Below are 17,572 nucleotides of genomic sequence, written 5' to 3' on the forward strand. Positions count from 1 at the left end.
GCTAACTCTGGAATTAAAACAGTGGCTAGGGGATTGGGGAGGGGGGCCTCCACCACACGAGGAGGTCATTCAGTGAAACAAGCCTGTGGGCTCGGATTGGGGGCCCTCCTCCGTGGGTAGTCTGTGGCCCACGGAGGGCCCCCCAAAAGCAAAGCCCCCCCTCCACTATCAACCCCTGCCATCAACACCCACCCTCCCCCCAACCTCACTGGGCCCTCGAATACTGGTGAAACAAAATGGAATTGAGGGGTCAGGTGACCTTTTCTTTCCTGCCAATACACAAGGAACTGCAAGAGCCCTGAACTAATTTTCACGTCAGGACAAGGCTTGGCGAAGTCATTAAATTGCAAATGACCTTTCTGGACATTTCTTTGAGAAGTTATTAAAATGAAAAGGGCCCTTCCTGTGGTAATGGCTGCATTTCTCCAACTAATTAAAAAAAAACTAGTTTCACAATACTGCTGCAGACCTTTCAACTCCAAACCTGAAATCCAAAGAATGGGCATGAAAAGCCCTATTTTATCAAGATGGTATCTGGATGAGTGATACCTGATTCATTGTCTGGCAATGGCCTAACCATCAGAAACTATTTATGAGGGAAATGGAAAGAGATGCTCTGGTCACAAGACAGAAACTAGGTTTCTGATAAAGTGTTTTAATAAGGCACATTCTGGGCATACAGGAACAGAAACATCTATGCCAATGAAGAGAAAGGATCCTGCCTAAGACCACCAGCTAAAAAGCCACATGTAGGTAGAGACTGGTTGGCCTGAACTCTCCAGCTGAGGAATCATACTAGGGCTTTACCATTGAACCTTGACTGAAATATAACAAAGGAAATCTGCAATCATAAAGCAACAGTGAATCCATCCTCCTAAACCTAAAGAGCTTTTCTTCAGTGTACAATAAAGGATTGCAGGCCTGCATCGTTTCAAGTCTTCACCCCAGGGAAAAGCAAGTGTAACAGAGTACTCTTGAAATCATAAGACCTAAATGCATGCTTCTTTTATAATCACTATCTTTTCTTGAGTGTATCTGTGTGAATGTGAGAGTGGGTGTAGTTGTGTATATTCAGGTGTTGAACAATAAACATTTATCTTTCTTTTAAAACTTACGAGAAAACCTGTCACTTGTCTGTTCCTCACAATTAAAGCACTCAGGGGTTAAAACACTTTTTTAAACATGCTGTCTTCAGTCAGTCACGAGGTGAAAAAGGGGGAACTATCCCTATCATCTCACCTGTCCGTAACACTATTCGTAAATGAATCTGTATTTTGTTAGAATGCAATTTTTTAATTAAATAGAAAGGTGTTCAGTGTTTTTTAAACAAAGAACACCTGCCATAGTTGACCAGACGAAACATATAAAATATCGACATGTTTGCTTTTACTGAAGATTGACGCTGTGGAACATAAGGTTGCTTCATGGTTTCTCTCAGACATAGAGGGTCATTTTCAACTTCACCTCCCACAATCACTTTACACCATGCTTAGCATCTTTTTCAGAAAATCCACATAAGTCAGAAAATCATGAATAAATTGCAGATGTACCATCCAACACTGCCTAAATTCTGTAAAGTGCATGTTATTGTTCCCAAGATTGTTTTTTTCTCTCTTTTTGGCTCCTAACTAGATGTGTTTTGACAGACATCACACATTCTCTTCTACCTTGCCCAAATTGTAAAAGCCTTGACTGTGAATCACAGCTGAGCTCAATTCTGTCCTCATCTGATGTCTATGTGTATGCACTTCCGGGAGAAGCCACCAGATAGCAATTAGGGGAAATTTACCTGATCTGTTTGCCCTCACTAACCTGGGGGCACTTAGACCAATGGTAGTTCCCCAATGCTGCCCTCGATGAGATCAGCCAACATAGTACAGGCTGGGGACATTCCTAGTCTGCAGCTTTAGCTAAATACTGGATAAACTCTTAAGCCATGAGGGAACGTGATATATTTATTGAACTAAATTAATTTGTTAATTCAAGCTGCATCGTTATTGTAAAGATATGTAATCAGATACTAATGCCTCACAAGTTGTCAAAAGAGATATCAGATAACATGAAAGGGTGGAGTTTGAATGATGCCCTTCATACTATTAAAGCCAAATAATATCCATGTAGGATTACTTCATTACTTGGCTGGAAAATCAACTTGGCTTGAACTTGACTAGAAGGATTAGCTTTGTCACATCCAACCTTCAATTATTTTGGGTGGATTTGTTGAAAATTGATGATTGGTTCTATAGCAATTACAATTATTCTCATTTTAGTCAGTATAAAGATCAGAATTTATGCTTCACAGGATGTGGAATTGACATCTAAATGGAGGTTTCAATTATTGTGCAGTTCAATATGCAAAACAAATTGTGTGAAATCATTGTTCTTTTTGCAGCACTTATAATTACTTCAGCAGTGATTCAGTCATTACATGCAACTTCTGGGGAAATTAGGTCATGACATCACCATCTTAACTACAGCTACAATAGATGATCTCAGCTACATTTTCACAAACTCAGCCATTTCCTCCAAACTGCAGCCACAATACCTAACCTTAGAAATGTCTCCCAAAGCACAGCTACAACAACCACCTCAGACAACCCTCTTCAAAAAATGGTGTCCATTTTTCTCAGTACTCCAATCTCTAAATGCAGACAAAACAGACTAAATCGAAAAGCAATGCAAAGTAAGTCAACTTTGACATTAAGCAAATTTCAATTTCAACCTGACTCATTCAAACCCAGCAACTTGCATTTAAGTAACACCTATATCATCTTTCACAAATCTCCCTTTCAAAACTGGAACCTATCTTCTACCTTCACTAACTACAGCCCTATCTTCCTTTCACCTTCACCATTTTTGTGATGTTGCCTCCAGGATCCAAACCCATCGCCTCACAGCTCCAGTTGAATCCTTCCACTCCAGCCTTCACCTCTCAAACAACATTGAAGTGGCCCTCATCAAAGTCACAAATGAAATTCTCTTCTGAGATTGTGACGATAGTGCATAATCTTCCACGATATTCTGCAATCTTTGACATAATTGACCATGCCATCTTCCTTCCAGTCTCTTCCCTGAGGGACAGCCATTGCTTAGTTACACTCTTGCCTATAAGTTCATGAACAGATGAACAGACATAACATGAAGCATATTATACATGGATAGGGGAGTTTGAGATGTTGATACAAGGTGACAAAAGAAGATAAATGTTCCTTTTCCCAGAGCTGACATCTCCCATTTTAATGAGCATCCATGATATGCAGACTAGAACAGTACAACACAGCCATGGTCTTTCGAAGATGATATCCTATCTGTCACTAACCCTTTGCCTACCTCCCCAGAATTTTCCTAACAATCATTGAATTCTGCTACAGGTTAAACATTTCCAAAATGGAGGACGTTATCCTGGTCTAAGAGATTCTGAAACAAGTGCAGCATGTCCAGCTTATCATGGGGGCAGAGAAAGGTTTCATGTGCCTTGGCACAAAGGTGATGTCCAAATCTCAGCCCTTTACATGCAGACCTGGACAGTTTGATCAGTCTGCCCATTTTGTTGCTGAGTAGTGCAAGCAGGATGAAGGTGAACAATCTTCTCCATCTTCCTGAAAGTGTATAAATTTCCTGAAATTTATTTACACCTAGTCATTTTCTCTCACAGTCTGACACCAAGTAAGCATCCAAGACTGACCTAGCAGGGAAAAGACTGGCAGAGTGCCAGTGAGAGGGTTGGTGCGTTCTGGTGAAGAGTTACACTTGAAGTGTTAACTTTTTTCACATTTAGATTCACATTGCCAATTGCTAAGTAGGTTGATTTCTGACATAACAACCAATTACAAATTATAAATTATTCATATTACTATGTACATTTGGAATAGATGTCACTAAAGGTTTATGGAGAATGCCTTACAAGTTAAAAGTAAGTTTCACTACTACACAAATTCAATTATATCATCTATCGTATCAGGACCAAATGCTCTACATACTCTGTTTTTTTAATCTTTGGTCTTTATTCCAAGACTTAAGTTCTTGGCTTTATGAATACACAGGATTTGGGCCTCCAAAGCTTGATTCAAAACAACCTCAATTTCAGTCATAATATTTTGGGTGGACTACACAAAATACTGGGGACACTTACTTCAGTTAACCTGGAAATTTTCATGGTTAACTTGTGCAATTGGGAAAGTATTACCTCAAACTCTAAGCAATGGAAAACACTGTTACTGAAGAAGCTCTTAGTGCTATTCCGAACTTCCCTGTCATGGAGGAATTAGACAGCGAGCCCACCATAGTAGAGCTCAATTAGCCCATTGACCATCTTGCGTGATGCAAGCATAGTCACCTTGTACAAAAATAAGGCGGATCACAGTGACTACAAGACAGCACCTTGCTAAGTATTATGGGGAAGGTCTTTGTTCTCATTGCTCTGACCAGATTGCAAACCCTGGCATCACGCATCTATCCTGAGTCTCAGTGCGGCTTCAGAGCTGGCAGATCAACAGTCGACATGATTTTTCCACTTCGGCAATTACAGGATGAGTGCCATGAACAGCACAGACTACTCTACATTACCATTAGACCTCACCAAGGTCTTCAATCTTGTCAGCAGAGACGGACTCTTCAAGCTGCTAGGGAAAATAGGCTGCCCTCCTGGACTCTTGGGTATCATCTCTTCTTTCCATGAGAACATGCACAGTTCCATCAGTTACACTGGAATGTCAGATGCTTTCAAGATCAGCAGCAGGGTAAAGCAGGGCTGCGTCCTGGTGCCAACTCTCTTTGGCATATTCTTCTCCATGCTGCTATTATACACTTTTGGCAATTCAAATGGGGGTGTCCATCTGCACACCAGAGCTGAAGGCAAGCTGTTCAACTTGGCAATGCTGCACACCAAGACCAAAGTGCATAAAGTCCTAGTCCATGAGTTGCTGTTTGCTGATAAGGCTGCCCTGACATCCCATAATGAAGTTCGCTTGCAGCAGCTTGTACATTGGTTCTCCCGGGCCTGCAAGGAGTTTGGACTGACAATCAACATCAGGAAGACCAAAGTTATGGGCCAGGACATAGAGACTACACCTTCCACCAACATCGGCAGCCTCACTTTGGAGGTTGTCGACAGTTTCACATACCTCAGATCAACAATCACCAGCAATCTGTCTCTTGATGCTGAAATCAGCACCAGGATTGCCAAGGCTGCAGCTGTCATGTCAAAGGAAGAGTGCGGACCACGAGCAAACTAACCAAAATTACAAAGCTCTGCATGTACCAGGTTTGTGTTCTCAGCACCCTCCTTTACAGCAGCGAAGCATGGACAACTAATGCAAGCCAAGAAAAGCAGCTGAACAGCTTCCACCTCCGCTGCCTCTGATGGATATCGGGCATCTCCTGACAGCTCAGAGTGTTGGATACGGACGTACACCAGCGTGCAGGGACCCCCAGCATGTCTGCCCTCTTGAGTTTGTGGCGACTTCATTGGCTGGGTCACATGCGCCACATGGATCAAGGCCGCAGCCCCAAAGGCGTGCTCTATGGCGAGCTTACTATTAGCGCGAGATCAACAGGTCGGCCACATCTGTGATACAAGGATGTCTGCAAGCAAGACCTCAAGTTGACTGGGATCTGTGTTGGTGCATGGGAAGTCCTTGCTGTTGACCAGAGTTCCTGAAGAATGGCAGTCAGGAAGGGTGGGGAAAAGCGGAGGACAAAAGAAACGACTAGATGGCGAATAAGAGAGCCTGGTGGAAAGCAAAAACATCACTCAACCTTGGACTAATGATATTCATTTGTGCCGGCTCTGGTAGGGATTCCGCTCACGAGTCGGCTTCTTCAGCCACAACAGGCGATGTTCAACCCAGAAGTGACATACACCCCCAGCGCCGTCCATCATCTTCCGAGATGAACATATACCTGCTACTACTACTACTACTGGGAAAGTATTATATTTATATATATATATATATTTCTTCTTTCTTTTGGGCCTCCTTATCTCGAGAGACAATGGATATGCGCCTGGAGGTGGACAGTGGTTTGTGAAGCAGCGCCTGGAGTGGCTATAAAGGCCAATTCTGGAGTGACAGGCTCTTCCACAGGTGCTGCAGAGAAATTTGTTTGTCGGGGCTGTTGCACAGTTGGCTCTCCCCTTGCGCCTCTGTCTTTTTTCCTGCCAACTACTAAGTCTCTTCGACTCGCCACAATTTAGCCCTGTCTTTATGGCTGCCCGCCAGCTCTGGCGAATGCTGGCAACTGACTCCCACGACTTGTGATCAATGTCACACGATTTCATGTTGCGTTTGCAGACGTCTTTATAGCAGAGACATGGACGGCCGATGGGTCTGATACCAGTGGCGAGCTCGCTGTACAATGTGTCTTTGGGGATCCTGCCATCTTCCATGCAGCTCACATGGCCAAGCCATCTCAAGCGCCGCTGACTCAGTAGTGTGTATAAGCTGGGGGTGTTGGCCGCTTCAAGGACTTCTGTGTTGGAGATATAGTCCTGCCACCTGATGCCAAGTATTCTCCGAAGGCAGCGAAGATGGAATGAATTGAGACGTCGCTCTTGGCTGACATACGTTGTCCAGGCCTCGCTGCCGTAGAGCAAGGTACTGAGGACACAGGCCTGATACACTCGGACTTTTGTGTTCCGTGTCAGTGCGCCATTTTCCCACACTCTCTTGGCCAGTCTGGACATAGCAGTGGAAGCCTTACCCATGCGCTTGTTGATTTCTGCATCTAGAGACAGGTTACTGGTGATAGTTGAGTCTAGGTAGGTGAACTCTTGAACCACTTCCAGAGCGTGGTCGCCAATATTGATGGATGGAGCATTTCTGACGTCCTGCCCCATGATGTTCGTTTTCTTGAGGCTGATGGTTAGGCCAAATTCATTGCAGGCAGACGCAAACCTGTCGATGAGACTCTGCAGGCACTCTTCGGTGTGAGATGTTAAAGCAGCATCGTCAGCAAAGAGGAGTTCTCTGATGAGGACTTTCCGTACTTTGGACTTCGCTCTTAGATGGGCAAGGTTGAACAACCTGCCCCCTGATCTTGTGTGGAGGAAAATTCCTTCTTCAGAGGATTTGAACACATGTGAAAGCAGCGGGGAGAAGAAAATCCCAAAAAGTGTGGGTGCGAGAACACAGCCCTGTTTCACACCACTCAGGATAGGAAAGGGCTCTATAATATATATATATATATATATATATATATATATATATATATATATATGTCTCAGTATGCAATTTAAGTGGAAAAATAATATGCATTATTGCATAGTATATCATTTAATGGGAGAAATACCATATATATGCAATTTATGGCACTGTATGAATTAGTGCAGATACTTAATTTAAATTTTGACTATGTCAACACTCATTCTGATGTGGTAAAGCCATTTTTAGTGTTCTGTAATAAAAACAGAAAGTGCTGGAAATACTCAGCAGGTCTGCAGTATCTGTGGTGAGAGAAGCAGAGTTCATGTTTCAGGTCAGTGACCTTTCATCAGAAGGGTCACTGACCTGAAACATTAACTCTGCTTCTCTCTCCACAGATGCAGCCAGACCTGCTGAGTATTGCCAGCACTTTGTTTTTATTACAGATTTCCAGCATCTGCAGTATTTTGCTTTTATTTTAGCGTTCTGTAGTTGGAGATGGGTGAATCCAATTGCAATTCCCAATTGGTAGGTTGATCTCTAATATAACAACTAATTACAAGTTATAAATTATTTGTCTGACTATATAAAGTCTGAATAGACTTCAGCAATGGATTATGGAGAATACCTTACAAGCTAAAGATATTTCACTGCTAAATGAATTCAATTACACCATCTACCCTATCCCAGGACAATAAAAAGACTTCATATATCTTCGGTCCTTCCCACATCTTGCAATGCAACCGCAATACTCAACCTCTAAAATACTAGCTCTAAACCCCAGCTATTAAACTCCACCTCAAATATTTTTCCTCCACATTGCAGGCAAAGTACTGAACAGGAGACAATATCATTGCTTCAAATCTCCTCTCATTTTGGGCTGGATTTTAAGGAGCCCTCGATGTCGGGATCTGTGGTGGAGGAGCCTGAAAATGGCCCTGGATGAGGCCCGCCACGGAACTCGATGCCTGCAGGGCCCGGCCCGATCCTCCCGGCAGTGGCGGGGCACAGTGGTGCCCCCCCCCCCACCACCGCTCGGCAACGGGAGCACAATCACCATATGCAAATAAAGTAAATTAATAGATTTGCATGTACTTATCATTAATCATGATGCCCCGCTGTGATCTACGGCCTGATGGCCGGCACTCCTGCGCCTTTGGATCCTTGTCCAGGGAAACGAGGTGCAACAATGGTGGGGAGGGTGGATGAGATAAGTTTCACATTACGGGTGGGGGGGGGTGGGGGCGGGAATAGGGTTAAATTAATGTCCTGGGTGTAGGGGATGGTGGGAAAGGTTGTAGTTTAAAGTTTGTACAGTTTGTGTGGGGGGGGGGGGGGGGGGGGAGGGGTGGGCAGGGGAAGGTCAGATGGTAAAGGTAAGTATTTTGGGGAGGAAAGGGCAAATAATTAATTTAATTGTTATTGTGGGTGGTGGGAGAGGGGGAAAAGTGATGCATTTATTTAATTTAATTAAATATTTAACTATGCTGGTAGAGCTAACAGCCCTTTAGAAATCGAATCAGCGCCTGTGCACAGGCTGCTGACACCATTGCCGGGGACATCAGTGTGATTGGGGGGATGCCACCCCGGCTATTTAAATGAGCCACCGTGTCTGGAATCGCGACGGCTCTTTGGCAAAATCGGCGGCGGGCTCATAAAATTCAGCCCTTTGTTTCAGATATTTTTCTGAAAAAAAGGAAACATCTTACCTGCAATGACAGTAACAGTTTAATACAGTCTTTTTCAATCTAATACAGCAAGGTGAAACAGACTGCTTAAATAGAAATCTCCACTTCTGGGTATAGTACCTGGGTTGGTTGAGGACTCTGCATTCTGGCTGATACAGAACTCCGTGCACTGGCTGATACAGGACTCCGCACTCTGGCTGATACAGGACTCCGTCCTCCTGAGCTTCTCAACTGGGTTTCATCATACTGCAAATCATATTCCTGGGAAGTGACAGAGCTTCGTGTGCTCTGAGGCCCTAGGTATTCACTTGGAGAGCTTACGATCTGCAACTCAAACAAATACTAGATCAGACTTGAATTCTCCATCCCCAGGCATTTCCAGATAGATCTCAAGCATCCAGACTAATAGCCACTGAGTGCATCAATTTTAACATTTTACAATTAGTTTATTGGATTTTAATTTTCATCTTCAAGTTAACAGGTTATTCAAGACTTTAACTTTTCAATAAAATAATTTTATTCTATTTGAGACTCTTGGCTTCAAGTAACATGAATACGCTATCTCATTTCACAACAAAGTTCAGAGAACAGTTATTTTATTTGGTAGAGAGGTTTTTAAGTGTAGACATTCAAACAGGTTGTGAATAGAAGACCCTGCCCAGGCGATTTAAGACATAACTATGCAAATTAAGTCACATTGACTAGAATGTAACATTGGCCAGGATTTTGTCTTGACGATGGAGACATCAACCACCGGCTAAAGCGTCGTCAAGATCCCTGCAGGCCTCCTCTGGGGAAGGTCCTCCTGATTATGTGCCAATTAGGCATTTAAGTGGACAGCAGCAGGCCTTCCCTGGGATTAAGGATCCTAACGACAGAAGTCCTACCTGCTGAGAACTGTTGGCCAATCAGAGGCTGGCAGCTCTTTAACTGAGCAATGCCATTGCGGAGGCAGTAGCTGGGCTGCTGCAGGTATTAGAGGCGCTAGACCCAGGCCGCAGGTAAGTCAGGACTGGAGGGATTTTATGTGTGAGGGTTGGCAGCAAGGATAGGGGGTAACTCTCAGTGGGCCCTTTCCCGATGCTGGGTCCATCGATCAGGCACTATGAGCCTTTTAACAAGGGACCCCCGCTCCCCCCGCCAGGAACCAGCAAGCGACCCGCACAAGTTTGCTTGGCATGCTCCCCGTGCGGTGACAGGCCCACCCACTGCTGGGCTAATACTAGTGGTGGCGGGATGAGGCAGTTAATTGGGCATTAATTGCCATTCACAGGTTTTCTCGGCCCAGACTAAATTTGGGTGGAGGCAGGAAGGTGGCAGGCCTGATTAAAAGCTATCCCCGCCTCCAAACCCGACACGAGGAGAGCATAAGACTCCCCCCATTGAATTAGATCACACCCAACCTTTAGTTATCTTCGTCTGGGGTTTTCGGAAAACAAATTGAAGTCCCAACCCACATCCAGCAAAAGAAATAAGTTGAATTGCAGCAAGGTTTTGCTCATTCATTTCAATGCATCAACTTTCAAAAAGCTGAGGAAGTCATTTGTCCTTAGTTCAGAGCTGGCTTCCTCTTGCATCCAGAAGAGAAAGGTCTAACCCAGCCCCTGCAAATCAAAGGATATCTTTAATTATTAAACAGTGCTTCTGCACAGCTACTTACAACCCCAAATTTCACTCATTCCTAGCAATTTGCAGCCAGCACACTTTAGACTTGTAAACAATGAGATAATCATTGCGATATTACTCTTAGCAGAATCAATTGCTATATGATAAAATAGTCTTTAAGATTCGCACCAACAAGTTTGAAAAACTGCATTATTAAAAAAAAACATGAAATCAGTAGAGTCACTTGCACCTGTACAGGACTCTGAACATTTCTTATGTGGTCTTGAGTACATCGGCCGTTTTCCCAGTTAGTTTGCGAGTATCCCATGTCCTGACACCATCGGAGATCCTTTGAGTTGTTGTACACCTGCAACAGAAACAAGTGCCAGTTAGGCTTAGCTTCATCAACCCATGATGGCTTCAAAACTCAGAACTGGCCATCGCAGACAATATCCGCCTCTTAAATTTATTATTAATGAATATTTCAAATTCAGTTTACATGGTTAACTTGTTCAAAAAACTTTGAGGGAATTTTTATCATGCTGAACTTTAGGAATATGATTGTTGACAGGCTTCCCCACTTCTGGCACATAATGTTAACACTGAACACTTACCCGATATAAATATGAGATACAAAGTAAAACCTTCTCAAACCTGTCCTGATAATGAAGGTCATTTCCACCTTCACTGCCTGCATGGTAACATCTAAAGGAGCAGATTAATGTGCCATTCTGGAATCTGCCTGATTTACCCAGAGGATTCTACAAAGAACAGGTGGGTGATCTGCTCTGCCAGATTACCATCTCGGCACTGAAGGTGAAAAAGACCCCCAACGTGTCTGAAACCTGCATTTTGTCGGGATCCCATACTGCACCATTTTGTATAACAGACTAAAAGTTAATGATAGGAACCACCTGTACTATTTATCCACTGAACAATATTTTCTCAATTCATAGGTTCTGATTACTGGGGACCATTAATGGACTATTCAACTTCTATAAAATGATAGCAAAATAAATCACAGGCAGCAAGATGACTGCTTGACATTTCTGTAATGAACAACAATCGTGGCTTAATGGCAATTTCTGAACAACTCCCCTTATCTAAATCTTTCCAAAACACTAGCCATCTGAATTGCAGTTATTTTACGAACAAGTTGGAGCAAAGAAAACTAAATATTCTATGATCAAAGAGTTTTCAAAAGTTTATCGCATATTATTGATGTTACTAAAAAAAAAAGGATGCTGGTTTTGGAAATAAAAAAAATACCTTAAGGGTACTCTTTTATTCGTTTGCAAATTTGTCTAACATCAATGGCTGTTGTTCCTTGCATGGAAATAGATTCTGTCCACACAAAAGGGTTTTCATTCATACTTAGCGTCAACAACAAAAAAAACACCAAAATCGTGAGTCTAGATGGGGACATGGGTTGGTTGGTGGGAACAAAAATGCAGCAGAGAAGAAAAATGGACTGACTTCAATCTTACTGGAGACAGCAACAGAAGCTCAGTCAACCCAGAGGCTTCAGAATGAGTACAAACACTTAGAAGCACAAGTTTCAATCGGCCAATCTGCCTAACAATGGCTACAAATAAACTAATCCAACGATTCAATGTTACTATAAAAGATACAAATGAACAGAAATGACATTTATTGGAACTAATTCTGCTATTGCATTACTTCTTCAATTTCCAAGAGAATGTACAGATATTTGCAAGTTATTTCCTAATGTGGTTATGAAATGGAAAATCACATTATGATAAATCTTACCTGCATAGGAGTGGTTGGATCAAATGTCACATAGGTTTTATGCACTATAACTTCAGAATCCTTGGGAACATTTAATCCTTTCATGCTTTGAGCCAGTATATATTGATGCTGTCTGTTCTGTATCTGTACCACAAACAAATGGCAGTTTAGGCAAGATTTTAAAGAGATGAACTAAAACCACTTCTACGCCCATAGCACAGCAGCCCAGACATGTACACACCATGATACATCACCCAATTAAAACAAATTACTGTGGGAAAAAAATAAAGCAAAGGAAATAAAGAATTTGCATTGATATAGCACTTTTCACATCCTCAGGGTGTCCCAAAGCACTGACAACCAACATGTTGACCCATGGGCAGTTCAGTTACAAACATACTGAAGGAATAAGCTTCAATAGACTAAATTGCCTTTTCTCATACTTTTATGCAAGTGGAAATCCACAATATAAGCATAACATTGGCTTCAAATTAATTAATAGTTCAACTTTTTGTTTGGAAGCCACAATGGCTACAAATTAAAATTTTTAATCAATTAAAATGTGTCAATTTTTCTGCCTGGCCATACAGCACAATGCGTTGGCATTCTCCCAATGAGAGTAGGCAGCAATGTGAATTTACATGGTTAGATATTCACTGCCCACTTTGACATCGCGGATTTCAGTTTGTGAACCATAAACAGTCAGTAAAGTTCTTAAATCAGTTGAATCCTGAGGCCCAATCACATAATGGAAAATTAGTTTTACACAATTAAAAATGCAACAGGCAGTGTGTCCTCCAAACAGAGCATAACTTCTGAGACATCCATCAGTTTTCAAAGGGACGTTGCTGCAGTTAGTTTTACTATCTCCGATTTACCTCAGTTCTGAATTTCCAGACAAAGAAATGAAAGTCCCATTTACCTGCATATACTACTTTGGACAGATCTGTCTATCAACCCCTACTGAAACTAACCATTAAACACCTGCATTTCAACAACAACAACTTGCATTTATACGGCACCTTAACTTAATAAAGTGTCCCAAATTTTTCAGCTCATTTATATTAGGTCAGGCAATCAATCATGATGGTAAAATAAATTGGGAAAGCTATACATTGCCCTTAACAAGAGATGTAAAGAGAGGATCTTACCAATAGCATCCCTGTTAAAAATAATGATGTTCAACATTGCCATTTTCCTGTTCTTCTGTTGATAAAAGTATTGTTTAAACTATGGTGCAGGTGGCCTCAAGAGAGCCTGGCTGGCAGTGTATAATCTTACTTAAGGACAAGTCTATCATTTACAGAATTGAGCTTCAGAAAATATGAACAGAAGAATATCCAAGGGGAATACTGGACATAAGATATGTTGTGAAGAAGGGTAAAAGGGTCTAACGATGCAGTAAATTGGAGAGAGTGAGAGTTTTATTCAAGTAAAGGGAAGAACTTGGAAACCCGAGAGTGTGCCTCAGAATCCAACTTTAAATGACTGTAAACTGAAGTAACAATCTCGAAACAATGCAGCCAGAGTTCGAAGAAAATCGCAAGTACGATTTCATACTTTCATGCCAATGGAAAGCAATTTTGGGTTTGCATTAACATGGAACTGGTAATATAATTCTGGATTCAAACACTGAACTGATTCCTAATAGCATTAAAGCCAAGCAGTGTGGAACACCTCCAGGAGATGTGTTACTGTTTGGTCTTTTTTCATGTTATGAGAAAGCGGTATTGCCACCCATTCTTTCCTATGAGCAATCATTGGGAAGCAAAGCTTCATGTGTGTAGATAAGCACATACTCCATTGACGGGTAAAGTTCAGGCTGCCCCAGACAACTCCACTCTTGGAAGTTGTGACTCATAATCTGTGGTTACTCGTCTCAGTATAATAGTGTAGTATCAGCACTCCCTGAAGCAGAATTGAACATATACAACTGACGGTTGCAACCTTATCTCATATTTGACCCTAAAATGAACTTCTAACCGCATATCCACAGCATTACTAAGACTACTTATTTCTTCCTCCATAACATTGGCTGACTCTATCCCTGCCTCAGCTGCTGAAACCCTCAACCTTGACTCTGTTACCTCTAGACTTGACTATTCTAACACATTCCTGGCCAGCCTCCCACATTCTAACCCCTGTAAACTTGAGATCATCCAAAACGATACAGTCTGTGCCCCAACACGCACCAAATTCCCATTCACCTATGACCCCTGTGCTCACTGAGCTACACTGGCTTCTGGTTCAGCAAAACCTTGCTTTTAAAATTCTCATCCTTGTTTCTAAATCCTCTATGGCCTCACCCCTTTCTTCAACCAGCCCCACAAACCTCAGATATCTAAATTCCTTTAATTCTGGCATCTTGAGCATCTTTGAGTTTAAATGCTCCACCATTGCAGGTTGTGCCTTCAGCTACCAAGGACCTAAAGCTCTGGAATTCCCTCCCTAAACCTCCCTCTTCTCCTTGAAGGCACTCCTTAAAACCTACCTCTTTTTCCAAGCATTTGGTCATCTGCCCTAATATATCCTAGTGTGGTTCGGTGTCATATTTTGCTTTATACTGCCCCAGTAAAGTGCCTTGGGATATTTTATTACATTAGAAGTACTATATAAATACAAGTTGTTGTTGTAATAGAGATTATATCGCAATAAACACAAATGGTTTTGAAAACAAATTTTCAAAAAGATCATTTCATATATTCGGAGGAATTACCTACTCAATAGATTCTACAAAAACTGAAACAAATAAGCATTGTAATTAGATTAAGCTTTATTTCATTGTCTCGCACAACTATCATTAAGTGCACTGAGATTAAATCTGGCACTCTACCATTTTAAAATTGATATAGCCAATTAAAAATGTCAAAATATTAACAGGTTCTGTCTGGGCAGGCTTGTAAATCCGATCACTCATACCTCTGTGGGGCCTGGCAGTCCCATTTGCCTCACGCTGCTCTCTTCATAAGTGACATCAATTCCCCGTTGATATGGTTGCTGGCCATCCTGCACAAAAAGATCCACCTTAGACAGGAGTCAAAAAGCTTGCTGTTCATTAACATTTTCTAGTTCATCGTGGCCACACCCTAATCTGTGCAATTTTATAGCTTTCTTTAAGCAAATATGGTGTCCCACTTTTTTTTTTAATTGTGTGCAGCATTTTGGATTTCTGTGGAGAAAGGTTACTATTACAAACAAAACCCATTACATTATCAAAACAACTTATCGCTAAGACATAAAAGGATCCATCAAGTACACACAATCATAGTAACATGGACTTTCAGTCCAATAGTTAACACTTGTGGTTCCCAATTTGACCAGTTCAATGTTAGACAGGCCATGGGCAGGGGAGGGGGAGTGAAATAGAAGACAATAGAACTGCCATTCTCATATGTCTTTTAGTGGCTGATTCAAGAGGAGCTATGGTAGAACCCTACCAACTGGTCATCTGCCTTTCAGTCAGCAACAGTGCTTGGTGCAGGTTGTGCATGTTTATAGTGTTCGTTCATATCACACGGAAGGATTATCATCCAATTATTATCGGAAACATTATGGAGCAGCAGGGATGCCAGTGGCAATTGGTTGAAAGAACAGGTATACATACTGGACCATGTGTTCCCTTGCAGTCAACTGTGGAAAAAGTAGTCATGAGAATCTACACCCAGTTCTGACATTATCCCATACAACAGAGGTGTAGACAGAGGAAATCTTCAGCATTTCAACACTCAAACCATACAGTTGGCATTTCAAAGTGTGGTGTATTTAGTCATTTATGCATGGGAAGCTCTAAATCATCACTAATAGGACACACTGAATTCAGATTAGAGCAATATTTTCAATAGTGCCTGTAAAAAATAATTACAAATTATGCCATTCCCAGTTATACTAGTATTCACATTTCTGGTGGTGTTAAAAGACTAATAATTTATCAAGGGTATTACAACGGAAGTCTTATTTGTCAAACAATCTGGTTAGCAACATTTCAAAGGCTATTCATATGAGGAGATTTTAGTGTGAATGTATTGATTTTTAAATAGTATTAGGTTACCTGAAGTTCAAACCACACAAATTTAACTTCTAAGTGAAGCCTAGAACCTCAGGCTGATTATTGATACTGATTACATAATTGTAGAAATCACATCCTTAGATTATTCAATGTAAACATATTAAACAAGTGAATAACGGACTATTTCACTCAATCTGTGATTTGTGCTTTTCCAGTAGATTAAAAAGTATACAAATAAAACAACATTTGTCGCTTTACAGGGGATCATTGTAGCTCTGAAGAAAGATGGAGCCCACTTCCCACATCTTATGCTGTGCTTTTCCAGTAAATTGCCTCTATCCAATGATACAAATTAGTTATTTAAAATTCTTCTTTAGCAATGCAATTCTTTTCCATGTCAGTTAATTAGTGCATTAATTCATTAGCAGCTTCTTAGATTTAGGTTACTATCTGGCTCGCAGTGCTTTTACCAAGGAGAGTCACGAGCTTTTGGCTGAGAAGCTCAATTCCAAGCAGTAACTTGCTTAAGGGTTCAACACAAAACTTACTTCTAACAGAACTTTTCCCCTTATTTCCATTAATGCACTCAATACTTTGCAATTTTTAAAATTCATTCTGTCACAAAAAACCTTCAGCTGAAACCTCATAACAGCACTCCATCTAGTTCCATGTCTCATAATATAATGTGATGTCTCTGTATGGATTGCCAATTTAAGAATAGTTTTATGCTGTGGGACTATGCACACTCAAAACTGGATTGAGAAAGTTCAACTTCACTTCAGGTAGCACCACCCTTATATCCAACAGACAGAAAAGGCATCAATCTAGGCTGGATCTCTACCAAGATCCCAGAGATCAAAGTATGAAACTCACTGCACCACCCATGTGCATTTATGCTGTTCTTTAGATAGAAACAAATACTTGTCTTACTGGTTAAAAAATAATTAAGCATGTGATTGGTTGTTTTAAAAGCACAAGTATGTGCTGAATTCCACACCTAGTTGGAACAGAAAACTGGCTCGACAACTTCTAATTCACAGCAGCCAGCCTAACTGCTTATCCACTTATACATTAGTCTCTTTGCACACAAGTAAAGTTATTATCTTTTCAAAAGACTGAGGTTAAAGATGACTGTAACAAAAATACAGCTGAAGTCATGTCAATTAGAGTGGGAGCAAGAGAGGTTACACAGTTGCAAGAGCTGAACTGGTAGAGAGCAGCAACAGAGGCCTGAGTGCTGAGATGTAGATAGCTCCAGCTGAAATGCTAGCAATAACACAGCTGCAATGGGCTGAATTGCCTCCTTGCGTGCCTTAATTTCTTTATTTTTTTGATCAGATAACAGTCATAATGTACAGGACCTGCCAAGTAAAGCAGATAATTTG

General features: G+C 41.5%; 1 protein-coding gene across 1 annotated transcript in view; it reads right to left on the reverse strand.

Annotated features, from left to right (window-relative positions):
• The window catches only part of pof1b (POF1B actin binding protein), a 129,626-nt gene that overhangs the window by 69,429 nt on the left and 42,625 nt on the right, over nt 1–17,572 (reverse strand). The window contains exons 2-5 of the mRNA XM_068047997.1: nt 15,101–15,187; nt 12,203–12,325; nt 10,683–10,799; nt 8,948–9,151 (exon numbers count right to left, since the gene is read on the reverse strand). Of these exons, the coding sequence (XP_067904098.1) occupies nt 8,948–9,151; nt 10,683–10,799; nt 12,203–12,325; nt 15,101–15,187 (531 nt within the window). The remainder of the gene's footprint in view (nt 1–8,947; nt 9,152–10,682; nt 10,800–12,202; nt 12,326–15,100; nt 15,188–17,572) is intronic.

This window comes from Heterodontus francisci, chromosome 15 (genome assembly GCF_036365525.1).
Source record: "Heterodontus francisci isolate sHetFra1 chromosome 15, sHetFra1.hap1, whole genome shotgun sequence".
NCBI classification, from domain to species: Eukaryota; Metazoa; Chordata; class Chondrichthyes; order Heterodontiformes; family Heterodontidae; genus Heterodontus; species Heterodontus francisci.